Here is a 17,150-nt window from a genome sequence, read left to right as displayed (position 1 = left end):
CAATCTGTGTGTGTGGGGGGCCCATGGCCTTGTCCTCATGGCCAGGTCATTGTTTCCTTAGACAAGCGAATCTAGGCCAAAATAAACTCTATTTACCTAGTACTAAAACTATCGGGGCTGTCCGAACTCATGAATCTGTCCATACTTTGAAAAACTGATCTACCATTGTTTGTCATTTATATCTAACAGATGGGCACACTGAATAATTTGAATGACACGGAAAGACTTTTCAGTGATTGATGAGTCAGCACATCCTACTATGTATCTGAATTCACTGTGGTTTACTGGTAAAGAGCTCCCTTACTGATGTGCTTTCCAGGCTGATGTAGCACTCTGTGAGATAAGAGCAGAGTCAGACCAGGCCTATAACTGTGGGCAAAGGGTTTGCATCACCCTCCCATTATCTTCAGTAGCTATAGATGTACTGCTAGATCATGTTAAATGATCTGCTGATCATTAGTGTCGACTCAGTTTGGAGAATGCAGCCTCGACCAGGAAGGACAGTTTTCCTAAAGAAAAATTGGACATCTGCCATTTTAGTGAAGGGGCATCCAGATATAATTAGATGGTCCCAAGAGTTATATATATATTATTTATGGAATATTATGATCGTGCTTTATTAATGTCACAAGCTGACACAGATCTCATTGCAGAGGAAACAGCCCTTTCTGCAGAACAGGAAATAGTTCACCATGCATGGTTGTACCAAAGTTCAACACAGCTAACTGACATTTCAGCTGAGGATGGTAATACAGCAAATGATTGTGTTTGAAGCAGCTTCTAAGCTGAATTGGCAATCTTACCTCTAGAACACAAAGTATTGAGACACTTTTAAAAGTATTCAAGTTACTTTTCGAAGTCAAAGTGGAAAATCACCAACTGATTGGTTGATTAAAGCCATTTGCATCACACAGATTGCAAAAAAAGAAAATAGTTTGAAAGGGATGTATAGAAGGCATCTGAATTTATATATATATATATATATATATATATATATATATATATATATATAAGGAGTCTGTTTGAGTAATATTATAGCAGATATGGAAGACTGCTGCAATGCGAGTTGGGCCTACAAAAGTTCAATCTGCAAGGCATTCTGGTGCAGATACATCGGCTAAACAGGAGGAATTGAGTAAGGGTGAATATTTGAGTTTGAAATTGAAGATGACTCTGGGACATTTCATCGCTGACACCTCATTACACCCCAGCGCTCCAGTATTTAATCTGACAAATTAAATTTTCCACAATAGAAGGTCATTACTGGCTCATACCGTTTTCTATTTGCACTCCCTTAAAAAAAAGTCTTGCCATGAATCTATAATTCCTCAGTGTCATGTTCTATTGGAAAATATTGACTGTGCATCTGTGATATTATGACAACGCAATGGTGCTATAGTCACAAAACATAGGCCTTCGTCCTTGTGTTAATTAAAACCAGCCAAGTAGAATAAATAGGAACATATTTTTCCACCATGCAGATTATTCTATTCACTTGGAAATTAGATTTACAATTATTGGGTTAATCAGCAAATCTTCCATGAATGATAATGATGTGTATATATACATTCACTGTTCATTATCTTTACATAACCAAACTGTATTCACTGTTGCCTTTCAGCATACAGATTAGCAATACCAGTTTAGCACCGGCAAAGTGTGTCCCCTCATTATTCTCCAGTACTGTATCTGTGTCTCTGGTGTCCAAAAATATCATACAACATAACGTTTCAGGGACAAACACAACAGCATTGTCACGATATTTACAATTTCTCATGGGTTAAGTCCTGTTTCTCAAGGTTGTGCTGTATGCAGCTGCAACGGTAATGCAGTGCTGTGCAATTGTGTAGCATCACTCTTGTCTTTCTCTCATCTTTAAACAGGCCATGGAAAATGCACATTACTATTTTGAAAAATGCATTGTGTGTGTGACAAATACAACACTGACCTGTGCCCTTTCAATCAGAGGAGAGGAGGGTGCTTTTTAGCGGCATCAGAGAAAAACACAATCAGCCCGAGCATTTTGAACACTAAATTGCCAATGCTTCCATGGAACACAGCAGTAATTATAACTCACAATTAATTACTATAGAATTACCATGTGCTTTACCAGCCTACTGTTACTCAAATAATTATTTATCATTAGCCAACTTAAAGATTTATTTACAGCAGTAGGGAAAAAAAGTATTTGATCCTCTGCTGATTTTGTACGTTTGCCCACTGACAAAGAAATGATCAGTCTATAATTTTAATGGTAGGTGTATTTTAACAGTGAGAGACAGAATAACAACAAAAAAATCCAGAAAAACGCATTTCAAAAAAGTTATAAATTGATTTGCATGTTAATGAGGGAAATAAGTATTTGACCCCTTCAACTTAGTACTTGGTGGCAAAACCCTTGTTGGCAATCACAGAGGTCAGACGTTTCTTGTAGTTGGCCACCAGGTTTGCACACATCTCAGGAGGGATTTTGTCCCACTCCTCTTTGCAGATCCTCTCCAAGTCATTAAGGTTTCGAGGCTGACGTTTGGCAACTCGAACCTTCAGCTCCCTCCACAGATTTTCTATGGGATGAAGGTCTGGAGACTGGCTAGGCCACTCCAGGACCTTAATGTGCTTCTTCTTGAGCCACTCCTTTGTTGCCTTGGCTGTGTGTTTTGGGTCATTGTCATGCTGGAATACCCATCCACGACCCATTTTCAATGCCCTGGCTGAGGGAAGGAGGTTCTCACCCAAGATTTGACGGTACATGGCCCCGTCCATCGTCCCTTTGATGCGGTGCAGTTGTCCTGTCCCCTTAGCAGAAAAACACCCCCAAAGTATAATGTTTCCACCTCCATGTTTGATGGTGGGGATGGTTTTCTTGGGGTCATAGGCAGCATTCCTCCTCCTCCAAACACGGCGAGTTGAGTTGATGCCAAAGAGCTCGATTTTGGTCTCATCTGACCACAACACTTTCACCCAGTTCTCCTCTGAATCATTCAGATTTTCATTGGCAAACTTCAGACGGGCCTGTACATGTGCTTTCTTGAGCAGGGGGACCTTGCGGGCGCTGCAGGATTTCAGTCCTTCACGGCGTAGTGTGTTACCAATAGTTTTCTTGGTGACTATGGTCCCAGCTGCCTTGAGATCATTAACAAGATCCTCCCGTGTAGTTCTGGGCTGATTCCTCACCGTTCTCATGAACATTGAAACTCCACGAGGTGAGATCTTGCATGGAGCCCCAGACCGAGGGAGACTGACAGTTATTTTGTGTTTCTTCCATTTGCGAATAATCGCACCAACTGTTGTCACCTTCTCACCAAGCTGCTTGGCGATGGTCTTGTAGCCCATTCCAGCCTTGTGTAGGTCTACAATCTTGTCCCTGACATCCTTGGACAGCTCTTTGGTCTTGGCCATGGTGGAGAGTTTGGAATCTGATTGATTGATTGCTTCTGTGGACAGGTATCTTTTATACAGGTAACGAACTGAGATTAGGAGCACCCCCTTTAAGAGAGTGCTCCTAATCTCAGCTCGTTACCGTATAAAAGATACCTGGGAGCCAGAAATCTTGCTGATTGATTGCTGAGGGGATCAAATACTTATTTCCCTCATTAACATGCAAATCAATGTATAACTTTTTTGAAATGTATTTTTCTGGATTTTTTTGTTGTTATTCTGTCTCTCACTGTTAAAATACACCTACCATTAAAATTATAGACTGATCATTTCTTTGTCAGTGGGCAAACGTACAAAATCAGCAGGGGATCAAATACTTTTTTCCCTCACTGTATATACAGCTCTGGAAATAATTAAGAGACCACTGCAAAATTATCAGTTTCTCTGGATTTACTATTTATGTGTTTGGGTAAAATTAACATTTTTGTTTTATTCTATAATCTACTGACAACATTTCTCCCAAATTCCAAATAACAATATGAATGGAATGGCTGCCATACATGTAGAGATGTAAGATTTAAGAAGAAGGTTGATTTAAGAAGAATTTGTAGTGGTCTCTTAATTTGTTCCAGAGCTGTATATATATATATATATATAATTCTCCATCATTTCTTAATGACAGCTCCAAATCGTCCTTCCGTCATTACTGGGTTGTTGAAAAGGCTTTTTTTTCTTTTTCTTTTGCATTTCTAAATAATTTCAGATTCATGCTGCTCTTACAGTAATTGGTGCTGGTGCAGCAACAAGCCTTTCAACTTTCTCTTTTGTTTTTCAACAATGTAATCTGGTACCATTCATCTGAAATACCTACCCTGATTGCTTCTCAGCAAGCTTTGTGCCTGCCATACCAATTGCCTTCCCTCGATCGAGGAGAGTAAATAGATACCTTTTAGGGGCATCTGGAGCATATTTATGGACCCTCGTGCCAGATTATCAACACATGGCATTAATCACTGTGGTAGATTGAAATGTAAAATAATGAATATATTAATAATGAAAGAAATTAAAATACAGCTGCAATCTCATACTGCCCAGAATGTATAGAGTTTTCTTACCAATCATATAGAACTATAGAAGCAAAGATAAAATTGAATATAAATGTAATGTTTATCCTGTGCTGAAAGTATGACATCCATATTTATGAATCTGTGTAGAGTATTGGAGAATATTGAGGATGAGTAAAATGAAGACATTTATATTTAGGCATTATGACGTCAAAGAAGATGTCATCATGTAGACCAGGACTTTTGTTTCCTTGTGTAAATCATATCCTTGAACACTGTATTATTATTATAATAATTATGACTACTACTATATTTATGTATATATGATTTTCACTAAAAGGAAACCACAGCCGTACAAGACAAGAATTTGTAAGAATAAATAAGACATAGTAAGAATCATCTTAATTCCCCCTGCTGAATTATTACTGGTTTAAAGCTACAGAGCTGAACGAACACTTATCCTGATTGAGATTCATTGCCCATTTGGTATGTTCTTAACTCTTGAGTCAGAATCCATGGTTCTAATTGCAGGTTTAGGTAACCTCTCCAATCAAAGCGAGATCTTTCAGGAAATAGTGTACTCTCTGTTTACCCAGGGCTTTGAAGTATTGCCTGACAAAAGCATATGCATGGTTCAGCATAGTAGATAAGCTTGGCATCTATTAAACATTAACATCATGTCAGTTGACCTTGGTAAATTAGTAAATAAATGAATAAGTAAATAAACAAATATAAATAATAATAATCACAATAATAATAATAATAATAATAATAATAATAATAATAATAATAATAATAATACTTCATACTCATAAAAAATAAAACGCTGATAGGAAATAATTTATTTTTTCGATACACACGTTTTTGTGTTCCTGCACGTAGTCCTCCAACCACAAGAGGGCTGTTTAGAATTCACAGCTTTAGTTTAGATAGCAGTCTGAAATATAACCATCCTTTTATTTTATTAATTAACACAAATCCCATTTAAATCTCTATTTTTATTGTTTTTAATAGCTATATGTAAACCACACTTTCGGGAAAAAGTGAGGAAAAAAGCTTTTGCTCTTTGAGTCAATATCAGATCAATACAGGACAAGGGGTCACTGACCCAATGCAAATAGTGGGCAAAGGTAACCTCTTGGAAACATCCACAAAATCAAACAAAATAAGCCTCCGTTTCAGAACTCCATTGCTATATACAGCAGTGATAATGAAGGGGTAAGTCCAAACTCTTTTACATGCTGTGTGGATGATTTTAGACAACCTAAGCATTTATCAAAGCCATTGTGAAAGGTCACTCTGGTGATGTATTTTTATTAACCTAAACAAATGGAAATAAAGAGGAATGAGATGGCAGCTTTGTTGTAAACTCATAAACTTTTCTCTGGTTTCTGGTCCTTGGTTCTGTATTTTTCATCTATTAAAATGTACCTTTTTAGTTGGAATATAATATGTTCATAAAACCAAATGTGGGGTGGTTTGTCATTTATTTGGGGGGATTGTTTTCTATTTGTTGCATGTAATTCTCAGCGATGCTCTCATTTTATCTATGCTAGTTTGCTGGTAACTGCTGCCTGTTTGGTGCATTTATCTCTCTGCATCGAGCTACGGAGTTCATATGGAAGAATCACCAGCCCTCAGTTTCCTTCTCCCTACCCTAACAACATCAAGAGGGTCTGGAATATTTCAGTGCCCGTGGGACACAGAATCAAGCTCTACTTCACCCATTTCAGCCTGGAGCCATCCTTCCTGTGTGAATACGACTATGTCAAGGTGCTTAAATTGATCTTGTTTTGCACACTTATTCCAGTATATTTGTTTTACACATAATTGTACAAATATTGCAGTTTCTAGTTCAGGCATGCAGAGTAAAGTAGTGATTAAGATTGTATGCAGTTTTGTCAAAGGCTTGTGTGACCCCCACTTTCTTTTTGACGAGGCAGTAGGCCTGGCATTATAGTTATGTAGAATGACAGTGCTTTGCGTTCTTATAATGGCAATACAGAGTAACATGTTTGTTAGCGAATTTAGGAGTGTGTATACACAGTGTCACGACAAACACATTTCCACAGATCTACTTCGTTGCCAGCAGGGAGAACCATTTCATAATTTTCAACAGAACATCTTCACTAGCACTGTGTGGTTTCCCAAGAGGCACCTTTGCAGGCAACCCGACACACCTGACAGTTGGTATGGTATAGGTAGTGCAGTTCTGTGAGTTATTCTTGTTGTCATTGTTGTTTTCAGGCTGTTACAGAAGGAAATGAGACAGTGAGTTTCTGTGGAGATGGTGAGCAAGGGTATGAAGATGCCCCTGGAAAAACAGCGTTGTATTCATCAGGAAACAAAATGTCCATCATTTTCAGATCCGACTACTCTAACGAGGCAAGATTCACTGGATTTGAAGCATTTTACTCAGCAGAAGGTGGGGAAAAGCACATTTAACACAGTAATATTGGATTTTAATACTGGTATATTATTCTGTGACTTCAGTGAGTTCTTTCTCCTTCATAGGGCCAATGTTGCCGTCAGTCTTGCAGATCAGTGAAGTGGAAGGCTCAGACATTTTGTGTTCTGGGACTGTGAAATTAATTGAAGAGAAAAAAAGGGAGCCATGAAAATGAATGTGATTGTAACTGCTGGGTTGACAGCCCGCCAGTGTAGAAAAGAAAATTGATTTCTCAACTACCTCAATTTTCCAAAAGTCTTGGATCACAAAGATTACAGTTTTTTTTAAGTTCCCCTCTTCCCACACAGTGAGGAATTCATGGCACTCCTGAATTATCGGGACCTTAGTGTGGTCTGATTACCTTGGCCGCCCTTTTCTTCTGTACAATTGTACAACTGGTGTGTTTGATTTTACAAAGGAGCAATCAAACTGTAGACACTCTTATCACATTGTAGGATAGTAGGCTTGGTATTGCTCTTCATGTATAATTGATCAGGTTACTTGTAAAACATCCCTACCTCCACTTTCTTGCACATTGTCTCAAATATTTCAGGTAGTCGGACACTTTTGCATGGTGATATAACTATCAGTAGTAATCAGATAACAGATATGTGCCTGTAAATCCAAATTAAATCTTCCTTTTGCTGGAAACATTTGATCATTGCAGCCCCCAGTTTGCCAACCTGATGAACAAAACCTCTATTCCGGATTGGCATTGGGTGCTAACAAGTGACATGAGCTGTCAAGGCCCATCCTGCTGAAGTTTGGAGGCAGACAGTCGGTTGGCAGTCAAGGAGGCATCATTATCTGGTTGAGAAGCTGTCCTCTGCATAACGCTGCAGAAGCTGAATTGTGCCTGACAATTAACCGGTTCTTTGTCACAACGGATTTGTGCACCTCAGGATGAGTGCTCAGTGTCTGTCTCAAGGTGCTGTGAGACGCTGGTCTCTCTGAGCGCACCGGACAGCCTGTCACTGCAGTAATGATGGCAGGGGTCCGCACACCTGGTGCTCACCGCCAAAGCTGCAGTAAACATCATTTTGACACCTCCCGAGAGCTTCCTGCTTCTGTTGACACTCCCAGCACAACCTCGTTTAGCCACTGTACTCACAGAAGTGGCCTTCTCCCATTAATCCTCTCTCATGTATTATATTCTCAAACAGGGACACATAAAAAAACAACAACAAACAAACAAAAACAAAAAAATGTATTTCCTAGTCTTTGTACAAAGATTGATGAAATGGTTATTTGTGTGGCTCTTTGTGCTGCACATTTGCTGCTTCAGTCTTATTTAGCCTGTGTGAGAGGCAGCACAGAGTAAGCGGGGGTGTAATCGAGTCAGGTGTGAAGGTTGTGGAAGGGAGACTTTGTCTTTCAAAAGTGACCACATTTCTTCCCTCGAAAACAAAAACATTCTTTTTTTTTCTTCTTCTTGTTAGTTGTTTTAATTGCATTTCTAGTATTGACCAAACCAAAGTATTGTGAAGGTTTATGCTTTGTTCCTGTTCCACAGACATTAATGAATGCATGATTACAGTCGATGGAGAGCCTTTCTGTGACCATAATTGCCACAATTATGTGGGTGGCTATTACTGCACTTGTAGACTGGGATACCAGCTCCATCCCAATAAAAGAACCTGCACTGGTAAGGCTGTTTAAAACTCTTACTGCATTTGCAGCTTTCAAATAACCCAGTACTATATGTGTACAAATTATATCTGGGGAATGCTTAATAACATCATGCTTTTAGACAAAACTTTTACCCTGACACTTCCATTCCTGTTATCCCATCTTCCTTTCCACCTTAGTTTTCTGTTGCAAAAACAAACAGTTAAATGTTCTCCAAATGTCCTTGGGGTGCTATTAATGAAAACCCTCAGTCAGATTCAGGTATCTTGTTTCTGTTCTCAGTGAAGAAAGGGGCAGATAGGAGGCCCAAAGATCTCCCCCAGCTCATGTTCCATGGTTTACTTAGTTGAGTCCGTCACAGACAGAGGAGTTAAATGGAGCATTAAGCTCAGAGAGATATTACAACCAAAGCATGAATCACCAGACTCTCATCTCAGGCGGGTGTGTCTAACTTGTCTAATGCTTGCGAGAGGCAAAGTGAGCCCTTTTGTATCAAACTGTTGATCTCTGACATGCATCATGAGTTCAAGTAAATTACTCCAGGTACCTGGGGGAATAATATGCCAGTGAGGCACTTATAATTGATACCTGCAGTAGCTGTAATAGCTCTTGGACACTCGCATGGGTAATTTAATACAATTAGCAGCCGATACATGTTTTTTATTGTTGTTCATTGCAGGAGAGAAATTACCAAAAACAAAAAACAAAAAAAACTACTGAAGATACTTATCCTGCACATTCTAATTTTCATAATTATATAAATTATGTGAACCTTGACCCTCTTAAACAAGGGTGATTGCATTATTTCACTTATCATCATTTGTAAATCTATTAATCCATATTAAAGCATGCTTAAAGTATTGTTAATGATTTGATGCACCCCCTCCCCCCTTGCTCTGCCCCCCCACAAAATACACACTTAGGATAAATAAAATCAATCAAACATCATCTGCTTAGTAATTGTAACCATTACAATTTAAAAGAGGTGCATAACAATTCTGAATCCTGGCCACATTGTCCTGCATACTCAAATCTAACAAGCATCTGAAAAGCAATCTTTCTTTCTAACCTTTATTGATGTTTTTCTTAATGTTATTATTATTAATAATATTAACATCAATCATTATATATTTTAAATGATGACTGTTGTTCTCTTGTTGCTAAGAGGGTGCAAAATAGCTTGTGTCAGTCTGAATCCTGCTGCATCATAGTGCATATTGAAAGGCCTGAAAGTCTGTCTATTTTGTGGGGGAAAGGATAGAGTATGTCAGTATGAACAGTCAGTCACCCTGCAGCAATGAAGGCACCATGGACTCCCTGGTAAATTCTTCATCTGTTATGAAGTCTGCAGTGTCAGTTCTATCCAGCCACAATCACATCTTCTTCGGTCATCAGAGACTTTGTATTCTGGAAGGAGGGAGAGGAGTTTTATGTTGTCGTATTTTTGATTTCCAGGATGAAATTCTGGCCGACCTCTATCTACCGTGAGCAGCTCTGGGGCTGATGCACTCTATCTTTGTTCAAGCACAACATAATGACCATCCAATGAGACAATAGCTTTACAATAGGTTTCTCTTGACCTGTGTGTATCTGGATACCAATTAAACTATACCATAATGAAGTACAGCACTTGACTTGGTCTGTTGGAAATTGTACACTGCTCTCCCTTTCTGTTTAAATGCCGTCTTTTTCCTCTGGCAGTCGAGTGCGGTGGTCAGGTCTTCACTGAGAGATCGGGAGAGCTGACCAGCCCCGACTACCCCTTGGGATACCCCAAACTCTCCCAGTGTGACTACCGCATCCGGCTGGAGGAGGGATTCAGCCTGATCTTGGAGTTCACAGAGCCTTTTGATGTCGAGAGCCATCCGGACACTCCCTGTCCGTATGATGTCCTCAAGGTCTGTCTTCTGAACCCCACACTATGTGCGAATAAATATCCACATGGTAGTTGGGTCCCATGGTCAAGCATCTGGGGTTGCATAACTGATAGGGATGGGCTGAGTGCTGTTTGGGTTGAGTGGGCACCAGTTAGACTGGGTTTCCTTAGCTTACAGCCGCATCGATATCTTGCCAGGAGCTTGTGATGCTATCAGCTCTATTAGTCCTCCCCACTGTACTCCAGTGCTGCTGCTTGCCCTGTGGGGACTCACAATCTGATTTGGGGCAGATGGCCTAGAGGTGCATGTATCAGGGCACCCATGCACATGGTCTTCCTCTGTCCTGTGTCACAGAGAAGTTCCAGCACTGAACTGAGAAGAAAAACAGCCATACAAATAATTATTTAAATGAATGAATCAAATAAATAAGAAAACAGCGTATTGAGTAGTGTTCCATTGTAGCACTTCTCAAATGCTTATTTCTCTGACATTAGAAGTATTTGCTAATATATGCAGCTTAATAGGAAATTCTAGTCACTTTAGTCTTTTTATTAGCCATCGGCAGTGTAATGGTGGTTTAATTTACGCTCTCATCGTCCACTGACCACCGATAGTGCCAGGCCATCTCGCCTCGCAGCACCGGGCTCAGCCAGAGTCGATTGCACCTGGCCGATACAGCTGCTGGCTCAGTGGGGCTCCACATGCTGCCGGTCTGATTCATTCTCTTGCCCCTGGGAGTATAGGCCCTCACCCAGGGTGCCTCAAAACCCTCCTCAACATTCAAAAGTCACTCACTATCTTCTAGAACTAGAAGGTCACCTTAGCATGTCGAAGAAATAAGATACAGAAATAATACAGTTAAGGAGAAAACCAGAAACAAACCAATTTGTCTGGTAAAGACGCATGTGAAGATTATATCTCACAATGGATAGCAAGGGATGGTAAAGAACAAAATTAAAAGCCGTTCTACAAGAGGAGAAATTTTGAAGCAAACGTTCACAAACCTCATGGTACAATATGACATATTTAACAGGCTCAGTAATGGTATTACACAACCAAAGGTTTGTTGTATCCTTTTACAGTTGAAATGCCTATTGCATTAGCATATATTAGAGGCCTTAGAGGGGCTGGTGCAGAGAATTAGATGCAAAAGGCAATTGAAATGGGTAATGGCATTTAAGTGCAAGACTACTAATTTTCTTTTAAGTGCTGGGCATGATGCACAAGGTTAGAATCATGAAAGATACATGTTATCAAATGGAGTTCAGAATAGACCTATTTGGAATGTAAATTCCTGTAATTAGTAGTTATAGATGTTATAAGAGAGATGAAACCTGTCAGTCAGAGCAGTAGTGTCCATGAAGCAGAAATACCATTTATTTAAGTAGGCAAACTGCTGTGTCAGTAATGCGGAAAAACAAATCATATACTATCAAACATATTCTGGGGTCGAGTATAAAAGAGTTATTGTTCAGAAAAAAATAAATGTTTACAGTTTAGCTAAAATGACTACTTATAAGTTCATTTTGTTTCTCTGTGATAAAAAAAAAAGATGTTGAATTATCTAACTGTGAAAAATGTGTCTTCTCATTTGGTTTTATTTAGTATGTTCCTTAGTTTGTTGTATGGTACAGGGAGGTTCCATGTTTTGCAGAAAATGCTTATGAGTGTATCACCTATTTGTACTTATTCAGAAATATAATACATTTTAATAATAATTCAAAATAATAACAAAAAGAAGAACTTGAGAGTGTGCCAAAAAATACTGGTTGGAGGAATAGCAGTAGTACTTTCAGAATTTGACTTCCTATTCATTAACATGTATAGTTTATAGACAATACATTATCATACCACACCATACCATACCATACCATACCATACCATACCATACCATACCATACAATAAAATACAATACAATACCTCCTCCTATCTGGAGGTTGGGAGCAGACTGGATTCTGCATTCCTCACATGGGGCTTCCATGATTTCTTTGTACTTCTTAAAGATTAAAACACCACAGAAGCAGTATGGGCCATTCTGCGGATCATCGCTGCCCCGGAAGATCGAAACTGGGAGCAACGAGGTGGAGGTGGTTTTCACGACAGATGACTCTGGGACCAATAGGGGATGGAAGATCAAATACACCAGCACAGGTATTTTCATGTATGAAAGACTGGACACACTTTCACGGGCAGCACTGTAATGGTTAATCTTTGCCCTGAGAACTCCAGTATGGATTTCAGTGCCTCTCAGGCCACTGAGTAATTGTAGGAGGTTTGCCTTGACATCAATTCCTCACCAGACTGCGCTCTCCTCCCGTGTACAGCTATGCCCTGTCCTGACCCTGTAGTGCCTTCCCATGGGCAGATCCTCCCATTGCAGGCCAAGTACATCTACAAAGACAGCTTCACAGTCACATGTGAACTGGGATATGAATTACTGAAGGTAATGCAAATAATTTAAATCTCTAGCATCTACACTTTCTACACTTTGAATTTATTGTAGTAAACATGCTGCAGTTTGGTGAAAAAACACAAAAATGCACACACACACACACACACACACACACACACATTCAGAAAGCTAAATTACCTTCAAATGACAAAGCATTTTGTATTGGTTTCAGGTTACGTTTTAAGCTTCAGCTGAGTTCTTTCAGTTAGAATAGTTAGTCTGTTTTGGTTCAATTACGTTTACTTACGAATTATATATATAAAAAGAAAACATCTGTTTGTGTCTTCAGGATAAAAAGGAGCTTTCGTCATATCGAGTCTCTTGCCAGAAAAATGGTACTTGGGACAAACCGATGCCCAGCTGCAGCAGTGAGTCAGCACACCATCATCATTCTGAGGAAAAACAGGTCTTTAAGAGCACTGTTGAGACTGAAATCAAAGGCTTTAAGACACATTTGGTCAGTCCAGTGTCCACTGAAGGTAGTAGGAAATGTAAAAAGGGTAGACAGGATGGTCAATGCTTTACTTCACTGCTTGTGAGAGTGTGAAATGGAGTTGAAAGTGTGCATTTGTATCCCCCTCCCTAGAAAAAGTTCTACCATGGATATAACCTTAGAGTGCCTATTTTATTTAATTCTGAATTAGATGATTACTGCTGATAGCCTATTTAATTTAATCAAAATTGGCAATGTAGTGCTGAGATGAACTCATTTACTTTCAGTGAAAGGAAAGCTGTTTCAGTAATGTATTAATTCCTGATCTCTGTGCTTCATTTATTTATTTCACAGTTGTTGATTGTACATTGCCTGATGAAATCGCCAATGGCAAAGTCTCTGTGACCACGACAGTCTACCAATCTGTCCTACACTATACCTGCAATACTCCCTTCTATGTATTGAAAGGCAACAAAGATGGTAAGAACTGTAAATATTGTAAGAATCCAATGGGATGTAACTCAGACATAACCTCGTGTTAAAGATCTATACTCTTCATGACATTCCCATGGGGCTAATTAAGCTGTCGCCATTAGGTGATAGCTTTGGGTTATGGCAGTGGCAAACAATATTTATATGTTTGAAGAATATTCATTGTCTTTTTTTAAAATGATGGTCTAATCACCTCATCTTATGCAGTTAGTGTGACATTTATTAAACAATGGTGGTGATTTATTCGGTTCAAAATTAAGTTTTATTCTGCATAAAAACCCATTGCTTCTAAAACGAGAAATTGATTTACTGAGATGATGTGTTTTTGAATGGCCGAGTGCACTGATTGTTATGATGAAAAAATGTAACTTGAAAGATGGATTAGAAATATGGAGATATGTTAAATGTGACTACACTTACAGATAGAGGTCAGACCAGGCAGCGAATTTGATTAGGAAAAATAATTTCATTAGGAAAATAAATGAAACAAATGTCATCAATTTTGTTCCATTTGATTGAAACCATTTCCTTCATTTTTCTAAAGCTTAATTCAGTCGATTTGAAAATGCAATTTATTTTTAAATTTGAAAGACTACGTAAACATCATTATAAATGTTATCAAGTATTTATTGAATCTTCTTATTTTACATGCTGTGACCTATTATCCACAAAGGAATTTAAGTGACTATTTGTATGAACAAATAAACAGATAAATAAGTAAGTAAGTGCGCTGAGTTAGTAAAGGAAATGTAAGCAACATTAAGTGCTGTACATGACATTCATCCTTATTTAAGGGTCAAGCATTGTGACTCCTGAGCAAGTTAGCATTTTATTTGACCAAATCTGTTTTTCATCTCATATTCAGCAATACTTTTGTATCACAATTTCATAACCTTGTTTTTGAAAAGCAGGTTAAAGGTGTATTCTGACCATTGCTTTCACCCTCAGGTGTCCCATCTGCAGTTGACCAATAAGAGCAGTGCACAGTGATTTACTGTTACATAAAATAATGTAACAATGGCGCAATAGGCTAACACTGGCTTTTTTTTTCTTGCGTTCTGTTATCAATCAGGAAAGTACACTTGTGGTCATGATGGCTACTGGAGAGACTCTGAGGGCCAAAGTGAACTTCCTGAATGTGTGCCTTGTAAGTAACATGTGTATTGGAAATGTTTCTCTCACCTAAAGTCTGATGTATGGTGTATAATTTAGGCAGGTGTGGGGTTGACAGGTCTACGGCAAATCACCAGTAAGGGTCAGACAGAAATGAAGCTGCAACGCCACTGTTTTACACCGGCATGAATAGTCTGTGCTAGTTTGGGGTTAGCACTGATATTGGACTACCCTTCTAGATGCAGTTAGCACAGCTTTATTATAAAGAAAGTCCAGGTTTCAAGGCCTGGCTGGTGGTAAAACGAACTTACACCTGTTTCCTCCTTTCCCAGCCTGTGGGATTCCACAAACCACAAAGCTGGCCCGAATTATAGGAGGTGAAACAGCGAAGATGAACGAACTGCCATGGCAGGTGCTTGTGGCAGTGGGGCAGGGGTTCAAAGGTGGTGCAGCACTGCTCTCTGACAACTGGGTCCTGACAGCCGCACACGTCCTGTACGACTACGGGGAGGTCAACAACGTGCAAGTGAAGATGGGTATGATTAACAGGATGGACAGCAACGCCATCGTAGAGGTGCCGGAAAAGATCTTCATTCACGAGCAGTACATACATAACAATGTTAACTATAACAACGACATCGCGCTCCTCAAGCTCCGCAACAAAGTGCCCATCAGCTCCAAGGTCATGCCCGTCTGCTTACCTCCAAGAGAGCAGCAGCAACCCGTCAATACGGACGATTTGGGGATTGTGTCAGGGTGGGGGGTAACCAAGACAACTGGGCTGGTCCGTGGGGCTATTTTGCTGAAGTACGTTGAGTTGCCTGTCGTGGACTTTGAGGTTTGTAAAGCTGCGTATCGGGGTAAAGTGGCACAGAACGGTGAGCCACTGCAGGTCACTGAGAATATGATCTGTGCCGGCTTCCCCGAAGGAGGCAAGGACTCCTGTCAGGGAGACAGCGGTGGTCCATATGTGTTTTATGACAGCAGCAAAATAAGCTGGTTTATTGGAGGAATTGTGTCCTGGGGCTATGAATGTGCAGGCGTGGGTCAGTATGGTGTGTACACTAAAGTAAGCAACTATGTCCCCTGGATTGAAGATATTATGTCAAAAAACTAACAGCCCTTCACCTTCCACCAGCTTTTGTGAGGGATCAGATTTAACCATGTATTAATCATTAATTCGGTATTTGGTTACCTAAAATTACTGTGATTTTAAAGACCACAACTGAAAAACATCTCATTAACTTTAGTGTGATAAACAAGCCTGACACCCTCAGAGACTGTAGGAAAAGACTACACACAGTGTGTAACTCAGTGTAAAATACACGCCTCCCAATGAATCCTGTTATAATCAAGTCAAATCATGCCTGAAGTGGTTTCTGAAACGGTGCCGTAATTGTCACATTTCTACTTTGGAAAGCAATACTTGCTCAGGAAACATTTCTTCACAGAATTAACACAAATTAAGCTATACTTTTTATTTTATATATATTTTGATTTCAATTTGCATAAGAGATTCAAACAAGGTATGTGTAGCAAATCGAACTGGAATCGGCTTTCTAGTCTCAATTCCAAACACCATGATTTGTGGTAATTTAGCCTTCATAAATAATGCATTTAATCTCTGTGTTCCCTGACTATTTTCTATCAAAACAATCATTAAATGTTTCTGCATTTTGACATGTACAGCCTTTTACACTGTGATTAAATAATACAGTTATAGACCAATATTTTTCTGCCTTCCTATTTCCTAAGTGCAGTGTAATGTTTTCACATAAATTATAAATTAGTCTAATAGGGGGAACAATCAAAAATGGATATCTGATGAGTTTTTCTTTAGTCAAAATTCTAGAGTCTCAACAGACTAATCGCTAGAAGACCTGACTAGAATTGGTAACTTTCCCGAATCTATCTGGGAAATGAATCCGTATAAAGCTATCCAAATGCTTTACTACAGTACTACAGTAATTACAGTCATCTTTTTTAGCATCTGTTCATGGGAATTACATTGGGTGAATTAATACATGTAACAAAAAAGAAAACTTGAATTTTCATGGGAGATTGCTGTTGTGTAAATATTTATGGAAATTAAACAAAGCAGAATGCACAAGACGAACAAAATTGTGTTAGAGTGTCATTAAACCATTTTAAAATTTTGTATTGCAGTGCCAGTCAAGCAGAAAAATATGGCAGGGGTGGTGATGGGGATTGTCCCTCAAATGTCACACGGTGGTCAGTCATATATTTTTTTCTGTCATCACG

General features: G+C 39.2%; 1 protein-coding gene across 1 annotated transcript; it reads left to right on the top strand.

Annotated features, from left to right (window-relative positions):
- Nucleotides 1–5,551: 5,551 nt before the first annotated feature.
- Nucleotides 5,552–17,009, top strand: masp2 (MBL associated serine protease 2). The gene is made up of 11 exons (XM_066691066.1): nt 5,552–5,660; nt 5,999–6,215; nt 6,690–6,867; nt 8,405–8,536; nt 10,222–10,418; nt 12,402–12,549; nt 12,723–12,841; nt 13,140–13,218; nt 13,638–13,763; nt 14,848–14,922; nt 15,221–17,009. Exons 1-11 carry the CDS (start codon nt 5,554–5,556, stop codon nt 16,003–16,005), a joined length of 2,163 nt encoding a protein of 720 aa, XP_066547163.1. The 5' UTR covers nt 5,552–5,553; the 3' UTR covers nt 16,006–17,009.
- Nucleotides 17,010–17,150: the final 141 nt, after the last annotated feature.

Source organism: Amia ocellicauda, chromosome 18 (assembly GCF_036373705.1).
Source record: "Amia ocellicauda isolate fAmiCal2 chromosome 18, fAmiCal2.hap1, whole genome shotgun sequence".
Taxonomy (NCBI): domain Eukaryota; kingdom Metazoa; phylum Chordata; class Actinopteri; order Amiiformes; family Amiidae; genus Amia; species Amia ocellicauda.
This window is presented reverse-complemented; position numbering and strand designations above follow the sequence as displayed.